This window comes from Pongo pygmaeus, chromosome 20, assembly GCF_028885625.2.
Source record: "Pongo pygmaeus isolate AG05252 chromosome 20, NHGRI_mPonPyg2-v2.0_pri, whole genome shotgun sequence".
NCBI classification, from domain to species: Eukaryota; Metazoa; Chordata; class Mammalia; order Primates; family Hominidae; genus Pongo; species Pongo pygmaeus.
Genome location: NC_072393.2, coordinates 61,564,994 through 61,577,445, shown reverse-complemented (window position 1 = coordinate 61,577,445; position 12,452 = coordinate 61,564,994). Strand labels below are relative to the sequence as shown.

Sequence of the window (12,452 nt, the reverse complement as noted above, 5' to 3'; positions counted from 1 at the left end):
AATGGTTTAGTACCATCCCCACGGTGATGAGTGAGCTCACAAGAGATCTGGTTATTTTAAAGTACGTGGCAAGGCTGGGCGCAGTGGCTCACACCTGTAATCTCAGCACTTTGGGAGGCCGAGGGGCGTGGGTCGCCTGAGGTTGGGAGTTTGAGACCAGCCCGGACAACATGGCAAAACCCTATCTCTACTAAAAATACAAAAACTAGCTGGGAGTTGAACCCAGGAGGTGGAGGTTGCAGTGAGCCAAGATGATGTCACTGCACTCCAGCCTGGGTGACAGAGGGAGACTCCATCTCAAAAATTTAATAATAATAAAATAAAATAATAAAAGTGTGTGACACCTCCCGTCCTCTCTCTCTTGCACCTGCTTTCGACATGTTATGTGCCTGCTCCCTCTTGACCTTCCGCCATGAGTGGAAAAGCTCCCTGAGGCCTTCCCAGAAGCTGAGCAGATGCCAGCACCATGCTTCCTGTACAACCTTCAGAGCCGCGAGCCAATTAAATCTCTTTTCTTTATAAATTAGCCAGCACCGTGCTTCCTGTACAACCTGCAGAGCTGTGAGCCAATTAAATCTCTTTTCTTTATAAATTACCCAGTCTCAGGTATTTCTTTATAGCAATGAAAGACTGACCTAATATAGATGGGGGAATTTCTAGGGGCTTCCATTTCTTCTTCCCACCATCAAAGCTTTCACACTACAGATCAGGGAAGCCAAAGCATTGTGTCTGCCATTTTATGAGTATGTCGATTTCAACTTCACTCTCAAGGCCTGAGGAAGGAGCCACACAGGGTCTTTAGAGTCCCCTTGACCCACTGTGTGATGGTCTTTAGGTGAATCCTCCGTTCGTTACCTGACACCCCCAAGCACACCAGTCAGACCATGATTCATGGTGACCTTTGTGTGCCTACAAATTAGGATTGATTCAGAGTCAGAGTCCAGTAGTCTTTTGTCTTTCTCTAATCCCCAGCGAGCACGGATATTGGCCTTTAGGAGAAACTGGAAGGAAGGTTTACAGTATGTACTTTGACTAGTATCAGTGAGTCCTCCCTGAGGGAAAAGCATCACCTACATGGAAGGGGTTCCAAGACTGAGAACTGGCTCAGGACTGGTAACAGATGCGAGGCTTTAGGGGTGGACATCGCTGGTGCCTCATGCAGATCTCCCTTGCAGGCACTGAACACTCATTCTTAAGCAGTGTTGGCTGCTTGCAGATGCCACATTCTCAAGAGACTTGGTCTTGGCTGGGCGCAGTGGCTCACACCTGTAATCCCAGTACTTTGGGATGCCGAGGCAGGAGGATCACATGAGGTCAGGAGTTCGAGACCAGCCTGGCCAACATGGTGAAACCCCATCTCTACTAAAAATACAAAAACTGACCAGGCAAAGTGGCTCATGCCTGTAATCCCAGCACTTTGGGAGGCCAAGGCGGGCGGATCACGAAGTCAGGAGATCGAGACCATCCTGGCTAACATGGTGAAACCCCGTCTCTACTAAAAAATATAAAAAATTAGCCAGGCGTGGTGGCGGGCACCTGTAGTCCCAGCTATTTGGGAGGCTGAGGCAGGAGAATGGTGTGAACCTAGGAGGCGGAGCTTGCAGTGAGCTGAGATCATGCCACTGCACTCCAGCCTGGGCGACAGAGCAAGACTCTGTCTCAAAAAAACAAATAAACCAACAAAAAAACAAAAAGTAGCTGGGTTTGATGGCAGGTGCCTGTAATCCCAGCTACTCGGGAGGCTGAGGCAAGAGAATCATTTAACCCGGGAGGTGGAGGTTGCAGTGAGACAAGATGGTGCCACTGCACTTCACCCTGGGTGACAGAGTGAGAGCAAGACTTCATCTAAAAAAAAAAAAAACAAACAAACTTGCTCTTGACCTGAGAGGAACGTGTTTTACTAGGAAAGTCATGAAACTCTAACCCCTGGAGAAGCCCACAGACAAAGATTAGAGGTTAAAAGTTCAGATCCTGCCTCTGTGATGGGATCCCTCTGAAGTGATAGCCTCACTTGGCTCCTTCCTCTGCCCCGTACTGCTTTCATCACTCTCTGTCTTCTGAAAGCAAACCCTCAAACAGTTCATGAGCATCTGAATCCCTGCCTCAGGCTCTGCTTCTGGGAAACCCGAGCCAAGGCCCTGTGCTGCCCCACTGTGGTGACTCTGGTTCCTGCTCACCAGACCTAGAGATGGTATCATTACATACACCAAGCAACGCTGTCTTGGTGCTTCTCATCGTACTGGTAAGAGGAATTGAAAAGAACTCAGGTGGTGAGGGTCGTGCTAACGGGACTCTCATTAGTGGCTCTGTGGAAATTTCTGTTCTTGAGGGGAAAAGAGGAGCACAGCCGAGTCTCTCCTGAGGTTGCTGCTAAAATGTTGGCTGGGGCTGCATTCATCTGAAGGCCGGACTGGAGTTGGAGGGCCCGTGTCCGAGGTCCGGGTTTTGTTTTTGGTGTGCCTTCCCCATACACAGGCAGCTGCTCCAGGAGGACTTTGGAAGCCGGGGAATGTGGGCCATTTTGTGGAGTGGTTGATTTTTTATTGTTGCTTTTTGTTTTTTGAGATGGAGTATCCCTCTGTCACCCAGGCTAGAGTGCAGTGGTGAGATCTCGACTCACTGCAGCGTCCGCCTCCCGGGTTCAAGCGATTCTCCTGCCTCAGCCTCCTGAGTAGCTGTGATTACAGGCATGCACCACCACGCCTGGCTAATTTTTGTGTTTTTAGTAGAGATGGCCACCATGTTAGCCAGGCTGGTCTTGAACTCCTGACCTCCTGCCTCAGGTCATCCGCCTGCCTCAGCCTCCCATAGTGCTGAGATTACAGGCATGAGCCACCATGCCCGGCCGAGGAGTTGGGTTTTGAAGAGAAGGCAAGTAGAGTGTGGTAGGATGTTGGGTGTGAAGTCAATGTAAGGGATGTATGTTTTTTTAGATAGGGAGGGTGAGCATGTTTATAAGTTGGGGATCTAGATGGGAGGGAAGAGAGAAAGATAGAGGGAAGAAAGAGACAGTGAGGAGGAGGAGGAGGAGAGACAGAGAGAGAGAGAGGGAGAGAGGGAGAGAGGGAGAGAGGGAGAGAGGGAGGGGGGAGGGGGAGGGGGAGGGGGAGGGAGAGGGAGAGGGAGAGGGAGAGAGAGAGAGAGAGACATCACAAAGTATAGGGGAGACAGCTGGGTGTGGTGGCTCATGCCTGTAATCCCAGAACTTTGGGAGGCCAAGGCGGGAGGATCACTTGAGTCTAGGAGTTCGAGACCAGCCTGGGCAACAAAGCAAGACCCTGTCTCAATAAAAAAAAATTTTTTTTTAAGATATAGAAGAGAAACAGAGAAAGGTTAAAACAGAAACCCAAGCAAGTGATTGGCACGAATTACATCCAGTGCCCACTGAAAGGAAACTTCTCGCAACTAAACCCTTCTGTATACAGATGGGGAAACTGAGGCTCTCAGAGACAGAGAAACTGACTTCTCAAAGCGGTGGTGTGAGAACTTATTTATTTATTTGTTTATTTTGAGACAGAGTCTCCCTCTGTCACCCCAGCTGGAGTGCAGTGGTGCAATCACAGCTCACTGCAGCCTCCACCTCTTGAGCTCAACTGATCCTCCCTCCTCAGCCTCCTGAGTAGCTGGGACCACAGGTGTGCACCACCATGCCTGGCTAATTTACTTCTACTTTTTATAGAGACGGGATCTCCCTATGTTGCCCAGGCCAGTCTTGAATTCCTGGGCTCAAGGAATCCTCTCGTCTCAGCCTCCCAAAGTGCTGGGATTATAGGCGTGAGTAACCATGCTCAGCTGTTTTGTTTCCTTTTTTTTTTTTTTTTTGAAACAGAGTCTTGCTCTGTCACCCAGGCTGGAGTGCAGTGGCACTATCTTGGCTCACTGCAAGCTCCGCCTCCCGGGCTCACACCATTCTCCTGCCTCGGCCTCCTGAGTAGCTGAGACTACAAGCGCCAGCCACCACAGCCGGCTAATTTTTGCATTTTTAGTAGAGATGGGGTTTCACCATGTTAGCCAGGCTGGTCTCGAACTCCTGACCTCAGGTGATCTGCCCACCTCAGCCTCTCAAAGTGCTGGGATTACAGGTGTGAGCCACCGCGCCCGGCCATTGTTTTGGTTTCTGAGACAGGGGCTCACTCTGTCACCCAGGCTGGAGCGCAGTGGCACAATCGCAGCTTACTGCAGCCTTGACTTCCCAGGCTCGGGTGATCCTCCCACCTCAGCCTCCCGGGTAGCTGGGACTACAGGCGTGCACTACCATGCCTGGGTAATTTTTTCTTTCTTTTTGTTTTTCTTTGTAAAGATGGGGTTTTGCTATATTGCCCAGGCTAGTCTCAAACTCCTGGGCTCAAGTGATCCTCCCACTTCAGCCTCCTGAGTAGCTGAGCACACACCAACATGCCCAGCTGGGGTTTGTATTCTTAACTTCCACACTATATGTGAGATTAAGGCAGTCCACGTGTGCATATAGTAAGTCAACAAAAACACCTTGAAAAGCCCTGGGTGTCAGGCCCCTTCTGAGCACAGGTGGCCTAGGGATGAACTAAAAATAAACATGACTAAGATTTATCAAGTGTTTAAAATGGGCCAGGCATTATTCCAAGACTTTCCACGTAGTAACTCATCTATTTCTCTTAGCATATTTACAAAGGTGCCCATTCTTTAGAGATGAGGAATCTGAGTCACTGTGGATTTAAGTCATTTGCTCAGGGTCACAGATGGATATGCAAATTAGAGAGTCTGGGGTGTGGAAGACAGTGCACAGGGTCCTGACCGGGCTAGAAACGCCCCAGGCCCGGCTTGGGTCATTTCCAAGCTGAATACTAATGGAGGAGTAGGTAGGAGACTGTTGGGGGGAAAGTAGGCAGGTGCACCTGGTGGGGGAGACAGTCTAGGCAAAGGCCAAGAGGTGGGAGCCCGCTGGGCTCATTTTGTGAGAGCTGCAGGGGCTTGTGGGAGACAGAGAGGCGAAAGGCGTCAGAGCCTGAATGGAAGAGTGTGCTCCAGGGACAAGGGGCGTGAGGTCTAAGCCCCAGGCTGCTCTTGATGTGTGATCACCCACCAGGGAGGCGAGGGAGTCAGCTGGCCTTTCTCTCATCACCCCCTGCTCTCATCCTCTGCCCCACGTCCCGCATCCGTGCAGCAGTGGGGCGCAGCACCCAGTACCTGGGGTGCAGAGGGAGATTTCAGGGGACAAAGGAGTGGGCTGGGGGCTGGAGAAAGGATCGGAGGCACCTCCAGTGTCAGAGCTAGAGGCAGCGGTGAGGGAGGAAGGTGAGGGCCAGCGGGGCAGGGCTGGGAACTGGGTTCCACTTCCTCCTCCTCCCCTTCCCGCTCTGGCGTCTGGCTTCACCGATGATCTGGTAAAGGGGACATTCTTGAGTGTAAAGTCCAGTAGGTGGAAGGACTAGGCCTGGGACTCCTGGGTCCCCGGCAGTGTCTGGAGGCATGGCGGGGGCTGGCGGGGGCCTCAGGGTCTGGGGGAACCTGGTGCTGCTGGTAAGTGCTCCCCGCCCAGAGCGGGCTCCCAAGGCAGGGAATCCCGGGTCTGAGGGAGAAGGAGCTGGGTCCCTGCACCTCGATCTTGAGGAAGTAGGTGCTGAAGATCCCCTGGAGAAGGAAGAGGGCTTCAGGCTTGGCAGAGACTGTAGGGAGAGTCTTACACCCGGGCTCTTAGATACTCTCGTGTCTGCTGCCAGGGACACCGGCTTCACCCGGGCTCTTAGATACTGTCGTGTCTGCTGCGGGGGACACTGGCTTCACCCGGGCTCTTAGATACTCTCGTGTCTGCTGCCAGGGACACCGGCTTCACCCGGGCTCTTAGATACTGTCGTGTCTGCTGCGGGGGACACTGGCTTCACCCGGGCTCTTAGATACTCTCGTGTCTGCTGCCAGGGACACCAGCTTCACCCGGGCTCTTGGATACTGTCGTGTCTGCTGCGGGGGACACCGGCTTCACCCGGGCTCTTAGATACTCTTGTGTCTGCTGCCAGGGACACCAGCTTCACCCGGGCTCTTAGATACTGTCGTGTCTGCTGAGGGGGACACCAGCTTCACCCGGGCTCTTAGATAATGTCGTGTCTGTTGCAGGGGACACTGGCTTCAGGCGACACACAGCTGTGCTCATGGACAGGAAGCAGCCCCTCCTCCCTCAATCCAAGAGTCCAGGCCCCAGCCCCTCCTCTCTCAGACTCAGGGGTCCAGACCCCCAGACCCTCCTCCCTCAGACCCAGGAGTCCAGTCCCCCAGCCCCTCCTCCTTCAGGCCCAGGAGTCCAGGCCCCCAGCCCCTCCTCCCTCAGACCCAGGAGTCCAGACCCCAGCTCCTCCTCCCTCAGACTCAGGAGTCCAGACCCCCAACCCCTCCTCCCTCAGACCCAGGAGTCCAGACTCCCAGCTCCTCCTCCCTCAGACCCAAGAGTCCAGACCCCCAGCCCCTCCTCCCTCAGACCCAGTAGTCCAGACCCTCAGCTCCTCCTCCCTCAGACCCAGGAGTCCAGACCCCCAGCTCCTCCTCCCTCAGACCCAGGAGTCCAGGCCCCCAACCTCTCCTCCCTCAAACCAGAGGTCCAGACCCCCAGGCCCTCCTCCCTCAGACCCAGGAGTCCAGACCCCCAGCCCCTCCTCCCTCAGACCCAGGCCCCCAGGCCCTCCACCCTCAGGCCAAGGTTCCTGATCCCCAACCTTGGTTTTTTTCTCTCTTCCCAGTCTGTTCACTGCTCTCTGCCCTCGGTTTTCCAAGGCCATATATTTCGGGAAATGAAATCATTAATTTTATCTCTTGGCCTTATCGGGTGGAGCCAACCCCAGCTCCCTAAGCTCCACTCCTGCCATGCTCCCCCTTCTCTCCTCGACCCAGGAAAGATGGTTGGGGTGACCTTCGTGACAGCCCAGCCTAACGCCGGCCCCTCCTTCCCGTGCAAGGGTGACTCATGGGGCGGGGGACCAGCTGCTCCTCCCAGCCCCGCGGCCTCACTGGGCGGAGGAGTGGTTGAGAGGCTGACTCCATTTTCTCTGGGTTCCCTCCAGGGCCTGTGCAGCTGGACAGGGGCCAGGGCAGCCGGTGAGTGACCCCTGCCTGAACTCACTGCCCACTCGAAGAGGTGGGACTGCAACTGCTGTGAGCCTCTGGGGGGTCCCCGTGGGGTCCAGTGGTCCATGGTAGGGGCTTATGAGCACTGTTGTTTCTGGACTTGGGGCATGAGCTCAGGGGATTGGGAGGGATTGTACTGACCTGGTTCCCTTTTTGCTGGACCCTCCTTCCCAATTCTCAGTCCCCAGCCTAGTGAGGAACCTGAGAGTGGAGGCTCAGACCACCAGCTCCATCTCCCTGAGCTGGGAGGCCCCTGATGTCCCAGACCCACAGAACTCCACCTACTGGGTTCAATGCACTGGAGACGTTGGCAGAACAGAGACTCGAACCACAAGAGACACCAACGTCACCGTGGATGGACTTGGACCCGGGTCATTGTATACGTTTTCTGTGTGGGTGGAGAAAGATGGAGTAAATAGCTCTGTGGAGACTGTCACGAGTGCCACAGGTAAGAGGCAGCCGCTGTTTTATTTTTACTTCTTTTATAAGGACAGTGGTAGGGGGTGGTTGAGAGCTGGCAAAATGCGACAGGTTCTTTAGTCCAATAGAAACACAGTGGAAGCCACACGTGAGAATTTCAATTTTCTATCAGCCATATAAAAATAAATAAAAAGAAACTGGTCAGCCTGTCTCTACAAAAAAATAAAAAAGTAGCTGTGGTGGCGTGTTCCTGTGCTTCCATCTACTCGGGAGGCTGAGGTGAGAGGATGGCTTGAGCCCGGGAGGCTGAGGTGAGAGGATGGCTTGAGCCCGGGAGGCAGAGGTTGCAGTGAGCTCTGATTGGACCACTGCACTCCAGCCTGGGCAACAGAGAGAAACCCTGTCTCAAAAAAAAGAAAACAAAACAAAACAAAAGAAAAACAAATAAACTAAATTACTATGAGATATTTTGTGTAGTCCATCAGATACAATTTTTTTTTTTTTGAGGCAGAGTCTTGCTCTGTCGCCCAGGTTGGAGAGCAGTGGCGTGATCTTGGTTCACTGCAACCTTTGCCTCCTAGGTTCAAGTGATTCTCCTGCCTCAGCCTCCCGAGTAGCAGAGACTACAGGCATGTGCCACGACGCCCAACTAACTTTTGTATTTTTAGTAGAGATGGGGTTTCGCCATGTTGGCCAGGCTGGTCTCGAACTCCTGACCTCAGGTGATCCGCCTGCCTCGGCCTTCCAAAGTGCGGGGATTACAGGTGTGAGCCACCGCACCTGGCAGATACAAAATATTTTCATTTTGACTTGTAATCAATATAAAAAGGATCATTAAATATATACACCAAGTATATACTCACACACAAAAAATATATATATAAAGGATCAATGAGATAGTTGACATTCTTAATTTCATACCAACTCTTCAAAAGCCGGTGTGGATCTTACACTAATGGTTCATCTCATTTCACAAAAGCCACCTCACGGTGCTCAACACTCACGTGGAACTCGTGGCTGCCACACTGGACAGTGCAGAGCTGGGCCTCCCTGCCTCCACCTGCTGGATGCAATGGTTAAGGAAGGGCTGGAAAGTTCGAGGGCCAGAAACTACAACTGATTTTCCCTCCTGTGCTGGTTTTCAGCTCCCAACCCAGTGAGGAACCTGAGAGTGGAGGCTCAGACCAACAGCTCCATCGCCCTGAGCTGGGAGGTCCCCGATGGCCCAGACCCACAGAACTCCACCTACTGGGTTCAGTGCGCTGGAGACGGTGGCAGAACAGAGACTCGAACCACAAGAGACACCAACGTCACCGTGGATGGACTTGGACCCGGGTCATTGTATACGTTTTCTGTGTGGGTGGAGAAAGATGGAGTAAATAGCTCTGTGGAGACTGTCACTAGTGCCACAGGTAAGAGGCAGCCGCTGTTTTATTTTTACTTCTTTTATAAGGACAGTGGTAGGGGGTGGTTGAGAGCTGGCAAAATGCGACAGGTTCTTTAGTCCAATAGAAACACAGTGGAAGCCACACGTGAGAATTTCAATTTTCTATCAGCCACATAAAAATAAGTAAAAAGAAACTGGTCAGCCTGTCTCTACAAAAAAAATAAAAAAGTAGCTGTGGTGGCGTGTTCCTGTGCTTCCATCTACTCGGGAGGCTGAGGTGAGAGGATGGCTTGAGCCCGGGAGGCTGAGGTGAGAGGATGGCTTGAGCCCGGGAGGCAGAGGTTGCAGTGAGCTCTGATTGGACCACTGCACTCCAGCCTGGGCAACAGAGAGAAACCCTGTCTCAAAAAAAAGAAAACAAAACAAAACAAAAGAAAAACAAATAAACTAAATTACTATGAGATATTTTGTGTAGTCCATCAGATACAATTTTTTTTTTTTTGAGGCAGAGTCTTGCTCTGTCGCCCAGGTTGGAGAGCAGTGGCGTGATCTTGGTTCACTGCAACCTTTGCCTCCTAGGTTCAAGTGATTCTCCTGCCTCAGCCTCCCGAGTAGCAGAGACTACAGGCATGTGCCACGACGCCCAACTAACTTTTGTATTTTTAGTAGAGATGGGGTTTCGCCATGTTGGCCAGGCTGGTCTCGAACTCCTGACCTCAGGTGATCCGCCTGCCTCGGCCTTCCAAAGTGCGGGGATTACAGGTGTGAGCCACCGCACCTGGCAGATACAAAATATTTTCATTTTGACTTGTAATCAATATAAAAAGGATCATTAAATATATACACCAAGTATATACTCACACACAAAAAATATATATATAAAGGATCAATGAGATAGTTGACATTCTTAATTTCATACCAACTCTTCAAAAGCCGGTGTGGATCTTACACTAATGGTTCATCTCATTTCACAAAAGCCACCTCACGGTGCTCAACACTCACGTGGAACTCGTGGCTGCCACACTGGACAGTGCAGAGCTGGGCCTCCCTGCCTCCACCTGCTGGATGCAATGGTTAAGGAAGGGCTGGAAAGTTCGAGGGCCAGAAACTACAACTGATTTTCCCTCCTGTGCTGGTTTTCAGCTCCCAACCCAGTGAGGAACCTGAGAGTGGAGGCTCAGACCAACAGCTCCATCGCCCTGAGCTGGGAGGTCCCCGATGGCCCAGACCCACAGAACTCCACCTACGGGGTTGAGTACACTGGAGATGGTGGCAGACCAGAGACTCGAAGCACAGCTGACACCAACATCACTGTGGATGGACTTGAACCCGGGTCTTTGTATGCGTTTTCCGTGTGGGTGGGGAAGAATGGAATCAACAGCTCCCGGGAGACTCAAAATGCCACCACAGGTGAGAGGCAGTCACCATTTGTTTTGCTCTTATTTGTTTACGGGACGGTAGGCAGAACGTGGCCGACTGTCTAGTCCACAGTCCCTCTGGGCCATATTGAGCCAGGTACTCATGTCCACATCCTGGGGCAGTCTCAGCTCAGGAGATAAGGAATGAATGTCCATGGTACCTCCAGCTGCCAGTCTGTGTCTAGGACTCTCTAGAATGTGGACCATAATGCCAAGGAGCATCTTCCCGCACCAACAGGAATGTGCAGGGGCCAAGGCATGTTACCTGAGTTTTCAAGGAATTAGATACTGTGAGTGGGGACACTCTGACCCTCTGACTCTTCTTCTAGTTCCCAACTGTGTCACATATTGAGGATGGAAACTCAGATCATCAGCTCCATGATCCTGATGTGGACAGCTCCCTCTGGCTAGATCTCCATTGTCCAATATGGTAGCCACTACCCACACGTGGCTATTAAATTTAAGCTCATTAAAGTTGCATGAAACTGCAAATTCAGTTTCATATTTCATATGTTTGAAAGCCCTGTTGAAGGGTTTCCACTTCCTTCTCTGTTATCCTACCATACTGGAGGGTGGGAGAGCATTTCCATCATTGCAGAAGCTCAGTTGGAAAGCGCTGGCTCAGGTCTTTGCTACTCAAAGTGTGGTCCATGTGTGGGCAGCATCCGTGTCTCTGAGAGCTGATGGAAATACATTGGCCAGTGACACTGATGGGAAAAAAAAGGGTTGGGGAGAGTGCAGACTGTCAGCTCCATCCTAGCCCTGCTGAGTGAGAACCTGCATTTCACAAGGTCCCCCGTGAGTTGTACACACAGTAAAGAATAAGAAGCACTGGCCTAGACCATACACTCTGCATCTACTGGCACCAGCTGTTGAGGGAGAACTAGGAACTCTGATGATCAAAAATGTCCACTTGGCTGGGCACGTTGCCTCACGCCTGTAGTCCCAGCACTTTGGGAGGCCGAGGTGGGAGGATCAGCTGAGATCAGGAGTTCGAGACCAGCCTGGCCAGCATGGTGAAAAAATATAAAAATTAGCCGGGTGTGGTGGTGCACACCTGTAGTTTCACCTACTCGCGAGGCTGAGGCAGGAGAATCGCTTGAACCCGGGCGGCAGAGGTTGTGGTGAGCCGAGATCGTGCCACTGCACTACAGCCTGGATGACAGACCGAGACTCTGTCTCAAAAAAACAAACAAACAAAAAGCTCACTGGCTGCCCCTGTTATGTTCTGTAGTCCTGCTCATATTAGATCTTTCTTCCTAATTTCTCAGCCCCCAACCCAGTGAGGAACCTGAGAGTGGAGGCTCAGACCACCAGCTCCATCTCCCTGAGCTGGGAGGTCCCCGATGGCCCAGACCCACAGAACTCCACCTACTGGGTTCAGTGCACTGGAGACGGTGGCAGAACAGAGACTCGAACCACAAGAGACACCAACGTCACCGTGGATGGACTTGGACCCGGGTCATTGTATACGTTTTCTGTGTGGGTGGAGAAAGATGGAGTAAATAGCTCTGTGGAGACTGTCACTAGTGCCACAGGTAAGAGGCAGCCGCTGTTTTATTTTTACTTCTTTTATAAGGACAGTGGTAGGGGGTGGTTGAGAGCTGGCAAAATGCGACAGGTTCTTTAGTCCAATAGAAACACAGTGGAAGCCACACGTGAGAATTTCAATTTTCTATCAGCCACATAAAAATAAGTAAAAAGAAACTGGTCAGCCTGTCTCTACAAAAAAAATAAAAAAGTAGCTGTGGTGGCGTGTTCCTGTGCTTCCATCTACTCGGGAGGCTGAGGTGAGAGGATGGCTTGAGCCCAGGAGGCTGAGGTGAGAGGATGGCTTGAGCCTGGGAGGCAGAGGTTGCAGTGAGCTCTGATTGGACCACTGCACTCCAGCCTGGGCAACAGAGAGAAACCCTGTCTCAAAAAAAAGAAAACAAAACAAAACAAAAGAAAAACAAATAAACTAAATTACTATGAGATATTTTGTGTAGTCCATCAGATACAATTTTTTTTTTTTTTGAGGCAGAGTCTTGCTCTGTCACCCAGGTTGGAGAGCAGTGGCGTGATCTTGGTTCACTGCAACCTTTGCCTCCTAGGTTCAAGTGATTCTCCTGCCTCAGCCTCCCGAGTAGCAGAGACTA

General features: G+C 51.7%; 1 protein-coding gene across 1 annotated transcript in view; it reads left to right on the top strand.

The window, feature by feature from the left end:
- The first annotated feature begins 5,445 nt into the window (after positions 1-5,445).
- PTPRH (protein tyrosine phosphatase receptor type H) overlaps positions 5,446-12,452 on the top strand; it is a 36,334-nt gene continuing 29,327 nt past the window's right edge. The window contains 8 exon segments of the mRNA XM_063658908.1: positions 5,446-5,496; positions 7,026-7,059; positions 8,655-8,921; positions 10,040-10,306; positions 11,586-11,600; positions 11,603-11,689; positions 11,692-11,754; positions 11,757-11,852. Coding sequence (XP_063514978.1) covers positions 5,446-5,496; positions 7,026-7,059; positions 8,655-8,921; positions 10,040-10,306; positions 11,586-11,600; positions 11,603-11,689; positions 11,692-11,754; positions 11,757-11,852 — 880 coding nt within the window.